We start from the raw sequence: 20487 nt of genomic DNA on the forward strand, positions 1-20487 counted from the left end.
CAAAAGCCATTGGATTCGTTCCAATTAATGTGTGCACCTGCCACAATACAAAACAAATCCAATGCCATCCTGAAAGAGGTTAGTATCTATAGAGTGGCATCCAAAAAAACAACCGTATCATCTACCAACTCACTGTCTAAGAGCTCATCCTCTTGCCTCAGAGAAAGCCTGAGCCCTACAATACCAGCTTGGGCTCTAATGTAATAGCTAGAAGTGAAAGGAAAGCATGAAGCTGAACACAAAACAAGAGAATGCTTGCTTATGGAATGAAGAAAGGTGAGGTCCATATGTAGGCACCTCTACATGAGCCACCAAGCTCCACAATCATATCCTCAATCAAGTCCTAGAATCTCTCAATCATCCTATGTGGCATCTACCACCACCTAACAGTGCTTATGGGCACATAACTGTGCCTCTAGCACACACATAGAACCTAAGGTGTGCCTAGGGCATACACCTTGAGATATCCCATCAAACCCCCCCTCAAGGGAATGCCTCAGGCTATGTCAAGGATACACCTAGTCTCATAGTTTCTCATGCCATCGCATGGTGGTCAAGGATAAATCTATGGCTAGAATCTCATGCTAGCAAGGGTTCCCAAGGGTGTGAAGTAAACAAAGGGATACATAAGACCCTCCAATGGTTATCTCCCCTGCATGTACATGCACACAATGTTTGCAGGAGGTACCATGGAGCAAAACACATACACATGGCCTACATTATATGGTGACCAGAAGTGTTTACAAAGAACACAATAGTTTATTCCATTCATTTTGGAGGACTATCCAGGCAGAGTACCTTGACTCAACATAAAAGAGAGATCTGGAGCATATATGGAGATGGTTCAAAAAGCATAATCATCATAGGAGGCCTCATCTTATGGAGGCACATCAACTGAAAGTAAATTGGCAGTTTCTGGTTTTGTAGTTGCTTCCTTTTTGGCCTTACAAAACTTTTCATGGTGATTCTTTTTGCCACAATATTTGCAAGGATTGATCTTGAAGCAATCTTTTGAGAGGTGATTAGCCTTCCCACAATGTCTACAAGGTTGAAACTTGCCCATTTGAGTTTTTATGGCATAGGTTGTGTCATTGCCTCTCCGGAGTTCCTTGTGCCTTTCTTCTTCTTGAAGAGCAGTAATAAGACCTTCAAGAGTAGGATTAGGAAGATTTTTCAATGTGGTAACAACATGATCATCATCTTCAGGCATACTTTTGAGCAATACTGCCATTGCATCATCTGTAGTGATTGGAGAGTTAATAGAAGCAAGTTGAGTCATGAGACTCTGCATGTGATTGACATGGGCAGTCAAGGGAGTGCCACTAGCCATCTTCAATTCAAAGAAAGCAATCTTAAGTGAAAATTTTGAGATGTGAGAGCTAGCACCAAAAATAATATCAAGCTTCTGCCAAGCTTCAGAAGGAGACTCCAAATCAGACATGTGATGAATATAGTCATCTCCTAAGCTAGGAGCAATAATGCCATAGGCTTTCTCCTCTCTAGCAGGATATCGTGCCGGGTGTGTAGGAGCTGAGGATTCTCCAGCATTAGGGGCTGTTGAAGAAGAAGTTGAAGTAGGTTTGACAAGCCCCCAGAGGTTTTTCCTCATCAATGCAAACTTAACTTTCATCTGCCTTGTGTGAAAGCCTTTACCATTGAACTTATCAATATTCAAGAAGGTAGCCATGAGAGGGTCTAACCCAAAATGGGCAGTGTCTACTCTCTTACAAGGCTAGAAAAAGTTGAAAAGCTTCAAAGTACAAGCATTTGGTGTAGCAAAGACTTGTAACCAAATTCCATAAAAAACATAATGAAAATTATACTTCAACTTGCATGCTTCATAGAGGTGGCTAAATGAAAGTATTCCAAGCAAATCCAAGTATAGCAACCTATAGGAAAGTTGTAGCCACAATTGTACTCATGCTATTCAACACTTTAAAACATCAAAAATGCCAAAGTAGCATCTAATGTAGCACCAAACTCACAACATTGTCAAAACTATCCAAAACAGAGGCCTGATCTTGGAGGGCTTGTATCTCACTCTTCAAAGCAAAGAAAAGAGGGCTTTCTAGGTAGAAATAAAGTTGGTATACCAGAGAAGAACCACTGAAGAGGAAAGGCAAAATGCCATGTCATGTCGCCATAGCTAGGAGCTTGATTGTCGACTAGTTTTTCGTCTGTTTCTCCCTCCCTGGTGCACCATTTCACTTCAAATCTGGACAGGCGCTAGCTCATGATGTTGTGCAAGCGTGGATCAAAGGAATTTCAAAATGGTCGCTCCAGCAAGTTGTATTGCGCGAAATGGTATCAAGAAGAAGGCGACTGTTGTGTGGGTCTGTGGGCACCATTGCCTAATTGCTCTGACGTGGAAGGTCGCTCATACGAAGGGTCTCTCTAGCCAGAAAGACTCTGGGAATGGTTGCTTATAGGTAGAGAGCTCACCCCTCCAAGTGGTTGGGCAAAAAGGGGCAAAATGGAGAGGAAGGTGAAGAAGAAGAAGAAGAAGATGACATGGCATAAATGGGCTCAAGGAGAATCATAGTGCTCTGATACCATGTTGAAGAAGTGAAAGGAAAGCATGAAGCTGAACACAAAACAAGAAAATGCTTGCTTATGGAATGAAGAGAAGCTCTCAATCATCCTATGTGGCATCTACCACCACCTAACAGTGCTTATGGGCACCTAACTATGCCTCTAGCATGCACACATAGAACCTAAGGTGTGCCTGGGGCATACACCTTGAGATATCCCATCAGGGGCATTCCTGACTAGTAATCTCAAACATGTCTCCCCTGACTCCACCAATAAAAACCTGGCCATCGGCTAATCTGTAGAGGGCTGACACCCCTCTGATCCATGCATCTGAGAAACCAAAGCGAGTAAGTTGCCTTCCAGAAAGCCTCTGTGATAAGCTTTCTCAAAGTCTAAGAGTAGAATGGCCAGCCCGTGGCCATTATGCATGGCCCAATCCAAAACCTCCCAAAATGAGAAGATGTTATTAAAGATGCTCCTACCATGCACAAAACCCATCTGTGTATCATGGACAAGGTCTGGGAGAAAGGACTGCAGACGAAAGCTGATAGCTTTAGCTAGGATTTTATATAAGGTACCCAGCAAGGTAATCGGTCTCCACCACCACTAAGACACTAAATTTCTGCAACCTCCTTTCGGAATCAAATGAATGAGGCCCTCCGTAAGTGAGTCTGGCATCTCACCATACACCCTACAGTTTTGAGGTAATGTGATCCCCAATCTGATCCCAAAAAGTAATAAAAAATAAGGGGGTAAGTCTATCTGAACTACGACACTTGCCCTTGTGAAGGGCAGAGAGAGCAGTCCTGAACTCTATGTTGGTAAAGGGTGCATCAAGTGAGACATTCATATCCCCTGTCACCAACCCAGGTAAGTGTCGCCCAATAACCACTCTAGCATCATTTTTGTGGCCTAAGTATCAGAATCCACTGTAAAAAGGGAGGCATAGAAATCCGTGGCAACCTGCAAGACAACATCTGGATGTGTATGAAGAACTCCGACTGAGTCAACAAGCTGTGAGATGCTCTCCCTACTATATCTGGGGCCAAGAGTAGAAAAGAACTACTTGTTGACCCTACCTCCCATCTAAGTCCAAAATGAATCTCTAGCATGAAATGCATACTCTGCTCTCTTATCTAAAAGTGACTACTGCTGAGTCCTTGCTGCAGCAAGGCACTCCTGAATCCAAGCATATGTATGTCTCTTCTACTTCTCCCACTAGAGGGCAACCAACTGCTAGCGGCGGATACCTATCTCACACCTGAGGATCTCACCCCTCCTGATACGAGCAACGAAAAGATAAAAGTCGCTGATATCAGAGAGAGCTGCGGCTAAGTCTGAAGGAGAAAGCTGCCCATCCTACATAGATACCCAGGTCCTCAACATTGTCTCTGTAAGGCCCTCCTCTGCATAAAAGGCATTTGAAATTCTAACACTAGCAAAGCAGCCCCTCACATGAGGATCTGAGACCATCAGAACCACTAAAAAATGATCCGAAGTGGACACCTGGGCTACAATGCAAGCAATACCACATCTGTCAAGAGCCCAATCATCCACATAAAATCTGTCAATCTCTGCATGTATACGCATCTGCAATCTCTTGTTCGACCAAGAAAACAAGAGAGAATGTGGCTAAGTATGAAAAGCATCATTGTGCCAAGCATCCCTACCACTGTACTGAAAAAGGAAGGCATCCCAAGCTGCTCTCTCTAGGGAGTGAATATCACCTTCCCTACCAATTTTTGTCTGAGGGCATTTCAACCATGTTGAAGTTACCCCCTATAATCCAAGCATCTACAATATGTGACCAAGAGAGCAGGTCCTTTCAAAAAAGAACACTATCCCCTCTAGAATTGGGTGCATAAAGGTTTAAAAGACCAACCTTATATCCACCAATCAAAAGTATAATCCACTGAGCTTTGGAAGAGACTATGATCCCGTGTCCAATCACCAAGGGGAGTATAGAAGAAGAAACAGCAATGCAAGTACCTCCCCTAGTGCCCAAGGTGGGTGACCAAAAAGTATGGCCTGAAAGAAGCTTACCCAACTTGGCACGATCCCTGACATCCAATTTGTGTTCCTGAATCATCAGAATATCCATGGGTCCCCCAGTAACACCTAGATGAAGTTAGTTACGAATCAGCTGCCTATGGCGCGGCGGTGAGGTACACCCTCGAGACCCTGAACGTTCCAACTGATAATCCTCATTTGCGAGAGGAGGAGGCCAAATGGAAGATCCTACCCGACCTGGTAGCGGAGAAAACCCTCTCCTACGAAAAGTTCCTCCTATCAAGAGGAGGGAAGTCAACTGGGGATAGCACACCCAAACCTGCTGAGGGTGAAACTCTATCCATGGATGTCTGAAAGATGTGCTCCTCGAGCGTAGAGGATACAAACGCCTCTACCTCAAACTCAGCCAAGTCTGCCAGAACAGAAAATGAATTCCTTCGAAGTACTTCTAGCGTAGAAGCCTTGCGGAAGGAGGAGTGGAACCAATAACCCCCTTACCTCTGTCAAATGTAGACAGATGTGAAGGAGAGGGAGGGGGGTGCTGCAAGATCTCAATGTCGGCCTAAATCTGCATGACCTCGACCACGACTTTGGCATTGTTCTCAAGTAAGCCACGGGTCTCTGCTGAGAGGATCTCCCTAGGTGAGAGCTCCTGCACATGAACACCTGAAGGAGTGGGAGCAGTCTCATCTACACGTGGAACCAGGACAGCAATGTCTCCTGCCTAAAGAGACAGGTCCGTGGTGCCATCAGTGGTAGCCTGAGGTGGAACTAGCTCCTTAACTCTCTGACAGACACCCAACGGGGGACGACTGAAACAGGACGTGTTGACTATCCTATCCACGCTAAAGTACCAAGACGAGAAACTGATGGTCTTGGCTGCACTATAGAAGTACCAGGACGACAGGCTGACGGTCCTAGCTATGAAGTTGAAGATCTAGCAGCGTGTGAAGCGGTAGGAGCTGGTCATGAGGAACGCCCACGTCGGGTTAAGCTATGAGGCGCACCCATGGATCTTTTAGATCTTTTCTTCTTTCTTTTCCTTGGGCAATCTTTTGCAAACTGCCCAAGGGTCCTACAAATCCTATACTGATCCTGTCTCTCTACAATCTCTACTCTCTGTTTGAAGAAGCAAAAGCATAAAGTGGTCATCCGCGAGATGTTAGGGTCAAAGACAATGACCCTAACACGCGGTACCCAATCGGACTTGACTGCCTCTGCTGTTGAAGAAGGCATCTTAGGGAGAGGGGGGATCTCAATAACCACCCCAAAGGTAGCTCCAATGGAAGGTATGATGTCGTTCGGCTGTACTCCTTGACAAGATCAAACCCTAATAAAAAAGGGATCACAAAAATCCTCCTGGAGCTCAATGCTAACGGGCTAGCCTGAACCACTATACCTACTACCTCTGAGGATTCAAAAACAATCTAGAAGAAACCTCGCACAAGCATACGAACATCTGTGAGGTGCCCTGCGAGGTCTCCAGGTAGAGCAGCGAGCATCCAATCCCTGGCCTGTAACCTGGAAGGGTGGGACCCATGGATGCAAGCAAAGAGCGATGTCGAGCTCTCCTGCTCTGTATCTTTTTTTGAGCTGCTGCACTACATCTTTTGAAAAGGTGATGGTTTTCGCAGCCGGTAGAAGTAGGCGAGGATTGGCTAAAGGCAGAGCCATCGTCAATTGGGGTGGAAAGGCTGACTCAAACACTAATGAGCTCTGTCTGGCTGAAAAAACGCTTAGGATAAAGAAGAGGATGAGGGCGAGATGGAGAAGAGGAAGAAGGCCGGGGCTGGGGGGGAGGCTGAAAAGGAGAGGTTTGAGGGGAGGGTATGGAATGGAGGAGAGGGCATGAAGGAGGAGAGGGGATGAAGGACGAGGGGAGGGGAGAGGCATAGGGGCTGTAGGAGTGGGAGAGGAGAGGAGGGAGGAGGGGGGGGCAGGGGAGGGGGAGGAGGTACGGCGGCTGAAGGGGTGGGGTTAGGAGGCAGACGTAGGGGGCGGGGGTAGGGGCTGGGGTGGCGGAGAAAAGGGGCGATGGGAGGGGGGGGAGAAAGGGGGGGGTAGAGGGCAGGGGATGTGAAGATAGTGGGAGAGAGGGAAGGAGTCTCACTTGCGGCTTTCTCACATACACAATGGGGGAATACACACACAAGAGGCTGAAAACAATTTTCCTCTTCTTAGTTGTGAAAGCCAAAAGAACTCAAGTACAAAGAAATAGAAGAACCCTATATGTGGGTCTCAAACCAAACTCAACTAACTAAGGTGGCATACTAACTGAGCCATGAACTAGAGTAGATAAGGATAGCTGTCATCCAGCTATTATTCGTGGGCGGTGTACCAACCGCATCTGCAACTAACAAGTTGGTGACATAAATGCACAACGGTCACCCTGGCATATCGCGAGTGGAGCTCGATATCTCAACACTCCCCCTCGAGCTCAATCCCAATCCTTGCACACCAAGCAAGTCTCTGAACTTGCGCAACTTCTCTGCACCCAATGCCTTCATGAATATGTCAGCTACCTAATCCTCTGTGTTGACATAAACTAGATCAATACGACCTAGTAAAACCTTCTCCCGCACATAGTGAGAATGCACCTCAATGTGCTTTGTTCTAGCATGATAGACTGGGTTATTTGCCAAGTGTATACTGCTCATGTTGTCACAATAAATGACAACTGGCCCATCTGTAGACTGATGCATATCATAAAGTAGCTTATGCAACCAAGCTACCTCACATGCAACCATTGCTGCACCCCTGTACTTAGCCTCTGTGCTCGACAAGGCAACTGTAGGCTATTTCTTGCTGCTCCAGGTGACTGCAGCACTCCCAAAAGAGAACACATATCCACTGGTAGATCGTCTATCAGAAATACTACTAGCCCAATCAGCATCAGTGTATCCATGCAACTGTATCTGAACCCCAGTCTCATAAAATAGTCCATACTACAATGTGGACTTCACATACTTGAGTATGCATCTAGCCGCATCCAAATGTGGTTTCCTTGGAGCCTGCATAAACTGACTTACCAATCCAACAGCATAGCTTAAGTTTGGCCTGGTAATAGTCATATAAATCAAGCTTCCCACTATGCGTCTGTACATAGTAGGGTCTTCTAGAAGCTCACCTGCATCTGTGCTCAGCTTCACATTCTGCTCTAAAGGAACTGAAATAAGCTTACAGCCTGTCATCCCATATTTGGACAGCATGTCCAATCCATACTGCCTCTGCAAGAGCTGTGTCCCACTTGGTGATCTTATCACCTCAATGCCTAAGAAATAACATAGCTCTCCCAAATCCTTTATCTCAAACTTCTGCTTCAATAGCATTTTCACATGAAGGATATCTTCATCACTATCACTTGTGCATTCGCCAATCGATGTGAAAAGGCCGATTCCAACACTGAAAAAGCTCCGTCCGTGAAACTACTGCCCAAGACGCCCTGAACGCGGGCGCAAGAAGAAGGAGAAAGAGAGGGTAGGAGAGAGGGGAAGGGAAGGGAAAGAGAGGGGCAGGAAGAAGGAGAAAGAGAGGGGAGACGGAGGTAGGCTGAGGGGGAGGCGTGGGGAGCTGAGAAAGGGAGGAAGGGGGCGGGGAGGGAGAGGGAGGAGGTTTTTTTTTTTTTTTAACTCTTTTTTCCCCCCCCCCCCCGCCCCCCTTTGGGGGGGGGAGAGCGTGGGGGAGGGAGGGGGGCGGGGGGGCTGGCGGGGGAGAGGGAGGGCGGAGGAGAAGGGGGTAGCGGGGAGGGGCAGAGCAGCGGGGGGGGAGAGGGAGGGCAAGGGGGGGGGCGGGGGAGGAGAAGGGGACGGGGGGGCTGGCGGGGGAGAGGGAGGGCGGAGAAGAAGGGGGCAGTGGGGAGGGGGGAAGCGGGGGAGAAGAGAGGAGAAGGGGGCAGCGGGGAGGGGGGCAGCGGGGGGGGGGCTGGTGAGGGAGAGGGATGACGGGGGAGGAGAAGGGGGGCGGGGGGGCTGACGAGTGGGGGAGAGGTTGGGCGGGGAGGGAGAGGTAGTTGGTAGCGGGGGGGGAGAGGGAGGGTGGAGAGGAGGAAGGGGAGAGGGAGGGTGAGGGAGGAGGGAGAGGGGGCTGGCGAGAGGGGAGGGAGAGGAGGAGCAGCGAGGGGGGGAGAGGGGGGGGGCAGCGAGGGAGGGAGAGGGAGAGGGGGCTGGCTGAGAGAGGGAGAAGGGAGGGAGAGGGAGAGGAGGCTGGCTGAGAGAGGGAGAGGGGAGGGCAGTAGCTCACGGGGAGGAGCAGCAGCTCAGTCTCTGTATTCAAGATCTTTGAGTATTGGTTCCCTTGAAGTTATTGTGTAATTCTGCATATTTTGGTCAAAAGGTGTTGAGCAATCACTATAAGTTTGGGGCTTTCATTATTTACTGCAAACTTTCATTGCTTTGATTGTACTTGAGTAGTAGAACTCAGTCATGGAGCTCATAAGTGTCCTTATACTTTGCATTTAGAATGATGACTATGTGATTCTCTCTTGATGAGTACTTGAATTGTAAAGATGACTAAGCCCAAGCAAGTAGAGAAGTTGGATGGAACTGGTTTCCATACTTGGCAAACAAAAGCTGAGTTTATGCTTATGAAAAAGAAGATATGGAATGTTGTGAATGGAAAGAAGTCTACAAAAGAAAAAGCTAATTGGTTGATCAAAGACAAGAAGGCTCTTGCTATCATTGCTTCGGGATTTAGAGACTCATACATTCACCACATTGATGGCTTTGAAACTTCACATGAAGCTTGGGATCATCATCTCACAGTATTTGGTGCACAAGGAAAATGCTTCAAATATATATTGTTCCTTTATCTACAATTGGAAAAGGGAACGTGTTATTCCATGAAGAACAACAAAGAGAATCAAGCATTTCTTATGAAGAAGGACTACTTCAACAACAAAGCAAATATGCCTGAAGGAAGAACTCCATCAGCAAATGAAGAAAATAAAGACTATGCTTTTTAAGCACTTTGTCTTTTGAATTTTTTGTTTATCATCACTTGGTCAAATTTTGAGGTTCTCTTCCTGGAGTAGTACTCCAAAAAGAATATCATATGTTATGTCTTTTGTAAATCACCTTTGGTCACCATATGATGTAGACCATGTGATATGTGTTTTGACTATCCCATTTCTGTGAACCTCACACCCTTGGGAACCCTTGCTAGCATGAGATCCTAGCCATAGATTTATCCTTGACCACCATGAGATGGCATGAGAAACTATGAGACTAGATGTATCCTTGACACTGCAAGAGGCAACCCCTTCAGGGGGGGTATGTTGGAATAAGTATGATCAAGGGCTTGCTCTATGGTGCATATGTGCATCTAGGGGAGTCACATGTGTGTTTGTGTGTGTTGTAAAGGCACATCAAGTGCTATGATGTGTCTAGTGTGTGACCTAAGTGATGATGTAAGCCAAAGGCAATCCCACTGATGTAGGGACTGATTCCCACTGATGTAGGGGCTGATTGCCACTTATGTAGGGAAGGTACTACCTTCTCCCCCTTTCTATAAGAGAAAGTCCTCTCTCTCACAATCCATAATAGAGAACTACCATTTTGTTTCATTGTGCTCTCACACCTTTTGCAAGATGCATCTATTCTATCCTATGGGATTCTACAGGCAGCTAGGGAGTCGGGGAGGAGCAGTAGCTCTCATCTTAATTTGTAATGTTCTGATTGTCAAAGGCTTTCTTGAAATCTACAAAGTAGAAAATACAAAGAGAGAGAGAGGTTTTTAGTATATACACTCTTTAGAAGTCTAGACTACCTATGAGACAAAGTGAAATTCAGTGCATGAAATACCAGAACGGAGAGCATATCTAGTTCTCCAATTTTTTTAGAAGAACCACAACAAATTGCAAGGTACAATTCTAGTGCGATATGACTCAGACTGGCAGAGGTGTCTCAGCATCATTGGCTACAAATGAAAGTGAAAAACGAATAATGAACACCATGCAGTGTAACTAAAGCAAACTGAGGTATGTCATCATCAGCTGATGGGTGTGGTTTGCATGCGTTCATGCACGCAGAGGAGAGAGAGCATGTGGGATTCATCTCCTCATCACTGTCACCGTCCAGACCACTATCCGAGGTCGTTTTAGGGTTCACCTATGGGCTATTGATTCTTGATCTTTTCCTCCTTTGGGTTGGTGATTTGGCAAAGGTTGTCGATGTTGAGGTTTGGTCATTTGGCGTAGTGTTGTTTTGTCGATGGCAATGTAGGCCTTTTGCCCATCCTATCGGGCTGTCTTTAGCCTAACGTTTGCACACATGGATTAGGTCCCTTTTTCACACACACACACACACACACACACACACACGGGCGCGTGCATGCGCGTACGCACGCACACACACGCATGCACGCATGCGTGCATACACACACATTGCCTTGTGCCAATAGTGCATGTTCGTTTATGAGTGGCTAATGCATTTTACTATTTCTATGATGAGGGTGTAGTGAGTGTGGACAAAAGAAAATTTCTCTTGGGGTGCAATTTATTCATGGTGCTCAAAACATGTGAGTGCTCGATGCATGACTAGAAAGGTAGGAATTTCTCCTATATGTTTATTTTGCTAGGGAGTTCATAGAGCAGCCAGGACCTAGTCATCACCTTTGGGACCCCAAATACAATTGAAGCTACCTATAGTGTCTAAGTAGATATGAAAGTAAGTGCTCGTGATATAATATAATGCTAGCTAGGGAAGATTTGGGGCTCCCAAATCTTTATTATTATCAAGGAGGGGTTGCATGGTGATGTACTAGTTTTCAGTCAGCTCCCGTTGATTGGGAAGCTGCTTTCGATAAGCTAACCCGGATGAAATTGACCCGAAGAAAGAACTTTTACCATCCTATTTGTCGACGTGAATCAAAATCTGTCAAGTATTTCTATTAGTATAGCTTCAATCGGATTCATCTTTTTGACTCTGTATAGCCCTTGACCTAGATATTTTATCTTGCCCTTATGGACCTTGGCATTATATAATGTAACTAGGTCAACTTTTTTTACCTCTTTATCCTTAAGTTTTTTGTTAAACCATGCCTTCCTCCTTTGTTTTTCTATTTTCATGGCACGGTAGGCTACTAACCTTGTCTTTGTATGCTTCTCCCATTGATAGAGCCTTTCTTTGGGGGACTCATGATCTCCCATGCATTCTTGTAGTGCTATGCATGGGCTTAGTATTATAAATTCTAGTGGGACCATTGCTTCTTTCTTACATGTCCCTAGTTTCCTTAGGGTGTAATCTTCTGACCAAAAAGTGGACACTTTTTCCATAGGAAAGATGTCAAATTTTGGATATTCCACATGATCACTCTTACCCTCAACAACCATGTCTCAATAGTGTGAAAAAATCATAGCTTGTTTTACCAATTTAATAAGAAAACAATAATATAATAAAATGTAATTGCCAGTATGCTCCCCTACATAAACTCTTGGATATGGTTGAGAATATACCTAGAGCATGGTTGAACCACATTATCTAAAGAGGGTGCATGCATTGCCCTAAGTTGCCTTTCAAGGAGAGTCCCAGATAATTCCCTACTTATTCATGAATTTTCTGGGAGGTTGCAAGGTCTTGTTAATAGAAAACATATCATGTTTGGAGTCATAAAAGACCTCCAGTTCTCCAAGTGTAAAATGTTCAAGTAGCATGATATTTTCTTTCCCCTCCATGGGAAAGGCCTTAAAATGTTGATGTAAGAGAGCACTAAACACATCCCAAATGTGATAGGTGCAACAATACTAAGATCAAAGCCAACTTGATTTGAAATGATTCCCTCAAAGATGTTCCTTGGTATGATTGGTGTTGGAAAAGTTTCCAACTCGCTCCAATTACATAGACTTTGATTAGATAATTAGAGAGGTCAAAACACCACTCCAACTACATAGACTTTAATTAGATAATTAGAGAGGTCAAAACACGCACTTAGCCGAAAATTCCTATGATGAGTTCGATGACACATTAACTCTCAAAAGTTTGAGACTTGTTCACTCTTCCTAAGGTCTTCCTAACCTTGCCTATCATAACACTTAGACTCAAAATCCTCTTATGAGTTCGATGACACATTAACTTTTAGTTGTAGAACAACAAGTAGTTTATTATATCTACTTGCTCACCAACACATAAGTATTGTCACCCTCATATGCCATGGGCAACATTGTTACATCATAGTGAGTCAATTTTTACATTATAATGAGATAACGATAATTACTTTATATTTGATCAAACCATGTATTTACCCTAGATTGAGTTACATTCCTATTAGCACTTTCTTAAGTGCATCTATGTGCTGGAATAGAGTGTCTCACTCTGAGGAAGCATCTTCAAACTAACCCTGTAGTGTTTTCTAGTACTGCCTTTTGAGTTAAAGTTTAGCATTTGTCTTGGCCAAATGTAATAGTATATAAGAGATGTGCCTCAGGTAAAAAATGACTTGATCTTTCAAGTATGTCAAACACTATTTCAATATGGGTATTTGAAGTTGTTTAATACAATTGACCTTATCCCTTAGCCAACAAGAACCTAGAAAGCTTGAGATGCCAAAAGATTTGCCATTGCATATTGATCGTGCATCACATGGATGAGTTTGAAATTTGGACTTTAGCCATGTGATCTAAAGACATATGTTAGTAATACATAAAGTGTCAATTCAACACTTGAAATTCTCCCTTGAGTTATCAAATTACCAACATTGACTCCCCCATAACCTTTAAATGGGTGGTTTTGATATTGATTGCTAAGCTGAGTCTTGCAATCAAGGCTCTCCAATTGCTCATGTTGCAAGTGTATCCAAATCCCATTATAGCCCCACCATGATGTCTCCTAGAGGGTCTTGAGCACCATCTCAATAAACCCTTCATTTTTATTCCTTGAGATACCTAATGCTAATATCACCTCATATATGACAAATCCAAACAATTAAATCTAGTAACACTTTCCTTCCATGCGTACACATAATTCCATATTCCATTGATAAACTTACAAAATTTCCTAACATTGAATTACTCTATAGAAAGAAAAAACTTGAGTCAAATGCCTATGCACCTAGTCCACGACCTAACCTAGTACAATATGGCTTGATGTTGTCAAAATTAGTCTGGATTCGAAACATTTTTCCAATAGAGAGAGAGAGAGTCAAAACATTATACAAGACTTGATACTTCCCGAACTAAGATTTTTGACTCTCAATTCTAAGCACATTCAGCAATCCATTGTAGAGGAAGAAACCGTTTTCTTGGTGGGTTTCTTTGCTGCTGCTTTTTCTTTCACAATTATACAGAAGTTGCACGTATGGACATCCTCGAACATAATCTTTAATTATCTACAGGTTTTCCTAAGGAGACCCATCCTCCAGAAACATGAAGAAAATACAGATTGAATGCTATTTGGCCTATTTCATAGATGACCCTGTATCACTGAGCAGAAATTCAAAAATGAATTGTGAGGAAAACACTCTGTATCCGACTATAAATTACTAAAACTGATATATTTCATGTCTGAAAAACTAAGACTATATCACAAGTACATATCATGCAGCAGCAGTTTCTATAAATTACAGGTAAGAAAATCCAAGGGATCAAATAGATCTATGGATAATGCGCTTTGCTAGAATATTTAGCCCTTATGAAATCAGTGGCATTGTTGATTGATCTGAAAATTTGTCAAAGCGTAAACATAACTTTGATGACATTGCCACCACTGGCACTTGCCTTGAAAGCAGCCTTGACTTCTTCTTCAGATAAACCAAATCGATGAGTAATAAGAGGCTGCACATTTATCTTTCTGCTCTGTAACAATTGTATACATAAAGGATATGTGTTGCAATATCTGAAAACACCTAGCACATCAATCTCTCTGCAAAGACGATGAAATGTCAGATCATTAAGGTTTGTGTTTGAGTTGTTACCAACAGTGGGCAAGGATTAGCGTGATGCCGATGGACTGTAAATTTCATTTCATGCTCACTACATGGACTGAAAATAAAGATCCTACTTTTTTATTGCTATTCTAACAATTATTTCAGTGATCCTGACTGACCTTGCAGCAGCAGCTGTCAATGGTAATGTCATCTTGTCTTGGCCCATGCCTACAAGACAAACTTTTCCTCCTGATCTTGTCACTTTCAAAGCAGTACACATGGTCTTTGTAAATCCCACACAGTCGAACGTCACATCTATTGCACCCCCAACAGCATCTTGCAGTGCTAAAACCTCATCTTCTAAATCCTGCAGCAGAAATGTAAGTAGAGTACTATCTCTCTCTCTCTCTCTCTCTCTCTCTCATGATAAAGGAATTGGAAGCTAACGTTATCAGCCTACAAACAGAAAATGAGATCCTAAAGGCACGCACCCAAATGGAAGAAGGTGAGGTCCAACCACCTTTGAATGAGGAATTGAGTATGCTCAAGGAACAAGTGAAAATTTTACACGCACTAGAAGGGAAGGGAACAATTGCATGCAACGTACTAGAGGGATTCAAAGCGAGAATACAAATCTCAATAGGGACTTAGTAGGCTTAGGAGCGACCATGCAAGTGAAACATAAAGAAATTTCTCAGCAAATAAGAGCAAAAATGAAAGAGTGGCCTGAAGTGGTCAAGAAGGGCACATGATCCCCAAAAAAGGAATTCATTTCTGATGCCTTAGAAGAGGAGAAAAGAAGACACCATAAATCATTGAATGTCCTTGTTACAGGCCTACCAATGGGCGACACCCAAATGGCAGATGCCAAAGCATTGATCACCAAGATGAGCATCAACAGAGTAGGCAGGGATGATGCGCTGTCGAGACCTATGGTTGTGAGATTCAAGGCAGAAGCAGATAGGTCCACTTTTATGAGCATGAGGGCAGCGTTGAAGGGGACATATTTGGATGATGATCTTACGCTTTTGCAGCAAGAAGATCACAGAGGAGGAATGGTTCGAGTTATGACAGCAAGACATGAAGGGAAAGGGCTGTATATAGAGATGGCAAAGTCATCATATGGAAGAGGACAGAAAGGGAGGAGAGGGAAGAGAGGGATGCAGGCAGCACATGACGGTGTAGGATTGATAGGATGGTGCCACACAACAAAGTAAGAATGTCTGTATGGAATTGTAATGGAACTCTTTGGTCAAAGAAAGGACTGCCTACAGTAAGAGGATACACATGCGAGTCAGCCTACAGGAAGGCATTGAGGAGATATACTGGAGTCCAAGGCTATGGGGGAGTAGTTGTCCTCTTCATCAAACCACACCTGAGGCCGCTCATTTCTATGATACGTAGGGAGGAGCATGCACAACACATGTGGATTCGGATCCAGCCGCCACTGGATGTAAGGAGGACTTTCATTGCGGTGTGCTACTTCTTCCCAGATACATCATTATATACTCATGACATCACCACAGAGAAGCACACCCCATATAAGATGATATTTGACTACATCACAGAATTCTCTAGGCAAGGGGAGATTCTCCTACTGCATGATTTCAATGCATGGATGGGGAGCAGACAAGTACATCTGCTTGACTTCGGAGCTGACCCCCCTCATGCTACTGGAGATTGATCTAGTAGAGCTCGGGATAGTGAGACATTCAAAGGATAAATAGGTCACAGGGTATGGCCGACACCTACTAGAGATGGAAGCAATGCATGACCGATTATATATAACGGCCTTCTTAGATGGTCGTCATCCAGAGGGCTCACTTGCTTCCCATGTGGAGGGGGGACGAGCACAATAGACTACCAGATGGGCTCCCCAGGCATTGTGACACATGGACATAGCCCCCGCCCCCTACTTGGCATGGACCACTCCTATTTGGCATTTAGCATATTTTTTTCAAGAAAAGTACTTCATTAAGTATGAATAAAAAACCGTAGAGCAAGCTCAAGTGCGAGAGTACATCATGTCCAGCATGAGGAAAAACAGCTCAGAATGAGCAAACAAAAATCCCAAGTGGCGGCTGAAAATGCCACCTCATCCCTGAAGGAGAGTGAGAGAAGAAAGGACAATCCTTCCAGACTCTGAGAAAGGCAACCCTCCTAGCAGTAGTAGTTCTGGAGGTTCCCTGTATGTTCACCCAAATGGCCATCAAAGTGTGTATAGTATCTGCCCAAATACTGGCCATAGTCTGAGAAGGGTGAACCTGGGAGTCCTTCAAAGCCTCTGTACATCTGGCTCTCCAAATATGCCATGCTGTAATAGTAGCCAGAATCTCCCAACATGTGTCTACAGAAGCGTGGGGAGCTCTGAATGGAGTAAACGGAACATCCTGGAGGGAGCATAACTCCACAAGGTGTTGTCGAACAAAGAAAGTTGTGTCCGTATCATGTCCCTTGAAGAAAGCCTATGGACAGGTGAGTGACAACCAAGAAACTGATCCCCAGGTCATGAAGAAGGGTGCTCTATGAAAAATGCAAAGTATCCTAGCAACACCCTTCCAAATCGTCCTCGCCTGAGTGCACTCCCAAAGGCAGTGCTGCACTGACTCAACTGCTGAGTGGCATCGAGGACATGTAGGGTCAGCCCCGAACCTGGATCTCCATAGGTTCGCTGCAATCCCTCCATCAATAGTAAGCCAGAAGAATAACGTGATTTTCCTATTCCTGAGGGATTTCCAAAGTCTCCTCCAAAAGTTTTTCTGCATCTCTGCAGAAATCTGAAAAGTATCTCAATGAGGAGCTCTAGAGGGCCTCCAACCTTTACAACTAAGCTGGAATCTCCTAGCATTTCTGACCGTGTAACGAAAGAAGGTGATGCCCTTCTCTCAGTGCCCTGCATCTATCCACTCCCATTCCCCTGGATCCCGCTGCAAGGATCTAATAGGGGAACCTCCATACAACAAAAGCCTCCAAGATCCAATAGCCAGGAGAATGGGGTCTGGATCAAGATACCACTGTGAGTCTCTACCCATCTCCATGTATCCTGCAATCCTGATAGGCTGAAAAGGAGCCTCCAAAAGAATGTCCTCTGAAGATCTGTGGAGTCTGTCTCCTACATGAACCTGAAAGACAAGGGTATCCTCATGTGCATCCTGCAAGGCTATAACCTGCAGAGGGATACCTGTCCTCGAAAAAGCCCCCAACCAGGTGGACTCTGAAATAGGAAAATGGTATGTATCCATCCACTCCACTAGTATGGCTTCATCTATCTACTGCATCCTGGCTGCACTTCCTCTGAGGTGACTAACTGAATGAGCTCTCTGATCCTCTGGAAGCATCCTAAAAGCTTTCCAAGCACCCACCGTGGATGCAGGTCCCAACTCCCATCAGACCACTGCATATAGTGTGACATGCCCAGTGATCGGCCATGCTCATCTAGTATGCAATCATTCCACATGACGGGCTGCCTATCAATTTCTTCACGAGAGAAGGGTGGAACTCTTCAAAGAGTACTTCTGAAGCTGTCCCAAGCTTTCAGAATGGCAGCCATGAGAGGGGGCGTAGGAGATCTAAGACGGGCTAACGTAAAGATCCATCTAGGGCTGTCCATCCAATCTCCTCCCTGAGAAGGTGTGCATGTGTGTATACTGTGAAAGAAAAAATCATTCCATGGCTCCTGACCAGGCATCAAACCTCTGACCACCATCTTGCAGAGCAAGGCTCTACACTGCAAGACTGGATTAATAATATTGAGACCCCCTTCCTCAGAGGGTAGAATAAGAGTCTCCCAAGCCACCCTGGCTATCACATCTGAATTGCCGTCGAATCCACTCCACAAAAAATTCCTGATAGGTCTCTTGAGCTGAGTGATACTGCTTGTAGATCGGCACCAAAAAGAGCAAACAAATCATGCTATAGCCAACAGTACCTAGTTTACAACCACCACTCTGGATGCAAGGTCAAGTTTGGCCGAACTCCAAAATAGGAGTTTCCTCCTGATGCTCTCCAACTGGAGGGAACTGTTGTGCTGGAGAAATGCCCACCCCAACCTGGCATCCAAGATACCTGACGGAGACACCCCTCTGAATCCAAGTAAAGCCAATATCAGCACCCCAATCTGGAGTGTCCTCATCACTAATCCAGAAGCCATTGGATTTGTTCCAGCTAATGTGAGCCCCTACTGCAATGCAAAACACAAATCCAAGGCTGTCCGGAAAGAGGTGAGTGTTTGTGGAGTGGCATCCAAAAAAATAGCCGTGTCATCTGCCAACTCACTGTCCAGCAACTCCTCTTCCTGTCTCAATGGAAGTCTCAGCCCAAAAATATCAGCTTGAGCTCTAATATAGAGGCTCATAGCTTCAGCCACAAATAAGAATAGAAAAGGGGCTAGAGGGCATCCCTATCGGACTGATCTAGATATCTGAAACCTGTCTCCCCTGACTCCACCAATAAGTACCTGGCTATGGGCTGACCTGTAAAGAGCAGAAACCCCTCTAATCCAGAAATCTAAAAATCCAAAGCAAAGAAGGGTTCCCTCTAGAAGACCCCAATCTACCCTGTCATATGCTTTTTCGATATCCAGGAGTAGAATTGCCAATCTATGGCCCTCATGCATAGCCCACTCAAAAGCCTCCCAAAATGAGAATATGTTATCAAAAATGCTTCTGCCATGGACAAAGCCTATCTCTGTGTCATGTATAAGATCTGGCAGGATGGGCTGTAATCGCAGGCTGATGGCTTTTGCCAAGATCTTATACAAAGTGCCCAGTAAGGCGATCGGTCTCCACTAAGACACTAAATTTCTGCAACCTCCTTTTTGGATAAGATGAATGAGACCCTCCGAGAGTGATTCCAGCATCTCACCCGAGTCTCAAATGCCCTGCAGGGCTAAGGTGATGTAATCCCCAATCTGATCCCAGAAAATAAAAAACGAAGATGTAAGTCCATCTGACCCTGGACAACTACCCTTATTAAGGGCAGTAAGAGCAGTCTTGCGCTCTATGTTAGTGAAGCGTGCATCAAGTGAGGCTCTCATACCTCTATCCACCAACATAGGAATATGCTGCCAAATAACCTGTCTAGCATCATCTCTGGCCTGTGAATCACGATCTGCAGTCAAAAGGGAGGCATAATAATCTAAAGCAATCTGCATGACGGCAACTGGATGTGTCTGAAGCATCCCGTCTGAGTCAACAAGCTATGAAACACTCTCTCTACTATGTCTACGATTGAGAGTAGAGAAGAACTACTTGTTGACTCTACCTCCGATCTGCGTCCAGAAACACTCTCTGGCGTGAAAGGCATACTATGCTCTCTAATCTAAAAGTGTCTATTGATGAGCCCTTGCTGTAGCAAGGCGCTCCTGAATCCAAGCATCTGTAGGCCATTTCTGCTCCTCTCTATGAAGAGCTGCCAGCTGCTTTCAAATGGCAATCTCTCGCCTGTGAATCTCATCTCTCCTAATGCTAGCAACAGAATGATAAAAGCTACTAATGTAAGTGAGGGCTGCAGCCTCATCTAACGACACAGGGACGACTGCCCATCCTGCAGGTGAGAAACCCAAATCCGTAGCACTGCCTCTATGAGGCATAGAAGGCATCTCAAATCCTGAAAGCACAGAGCGGCCTCTTGCCCGAGGCTCTGAAACCACCAAAACAACCAGGAAATGATTTGAAGTGGACACCCCATCGCTGATGCATACTATCCCACCTCTGTCCAGTGCCCAATCATCCATATAAAATCTGTCAATCCGTGCGTGGATAGGCATCCTTACTCTCCTGTTTGACCAAGAAAAAAAAAGAGACTGTGGCTGAGTGTGAAAAGCATCATCATACCAAACATCTCTGCCACTGAACTGAAAAAGGAAGGCATCCCATGCTGCTCTCTCAAGGGAGTGAAGGCCACCTTCCCTACCTCCTCTTTTGTCTGAAGGCATCTCAACCATGTTGAAATCGCTCTTAATAATCCAAGAATCTGTAATATGGGACCAAGAGAGCAACTCCTTCCAAAGGAGGACACGATCCCCTCTCAAGTTGGGTGCATAAAGATTAAGAAAGCCAACCTTACGCCCACCAATCAGCAAAATAACCC

General features: G+C 44.9%; 1 protein-coding gene across 1 annotated transcript in view; it reads right to left on the reverse strand.

Moving 5' to 3' along the window:
- Positions 1-13956: 13956 nt before the first annotated feature.
- LOC147891908 (L-idonate 5-dehydrogenase-like) overlaps positions 13957-20487 on the reverse strand; it is a 64672-nt gene continuing 58141 nt past the window's right edge. Inside the window, exons 5-6 of the mRNA XM_087388119.1 lie at positions 14577-14764; positions 13957-14393 (exon numbers count right to left, since the gene is read on the reverse strand). Coding sequence (XP_087244245.1) covers positions 14201-14393; positions 14577-14764 — 381 coding nt within the window. The 3' untranslated portion in view covers positions 13957-14200. The remainder of the gene's footprint in view (positions 14394-14576; positions 14765-20487) is intronic.

This window comes from Dipteris shenzhenensis, chromosome 17, assembly GCF_047967505.1.
Source record: "Dipteris shenzhenensis isolate YYH24624 ecotype China chromosome 17, Dip_SZ_1.0, whole genome shotgun sequence".
NCBI lineage: Eukaryota > Viridiplantae > Streptophyta > Polypodiopsida > Gleicheniales > Dipteridaceae > Dipteris > Dipteris shenzhenensis.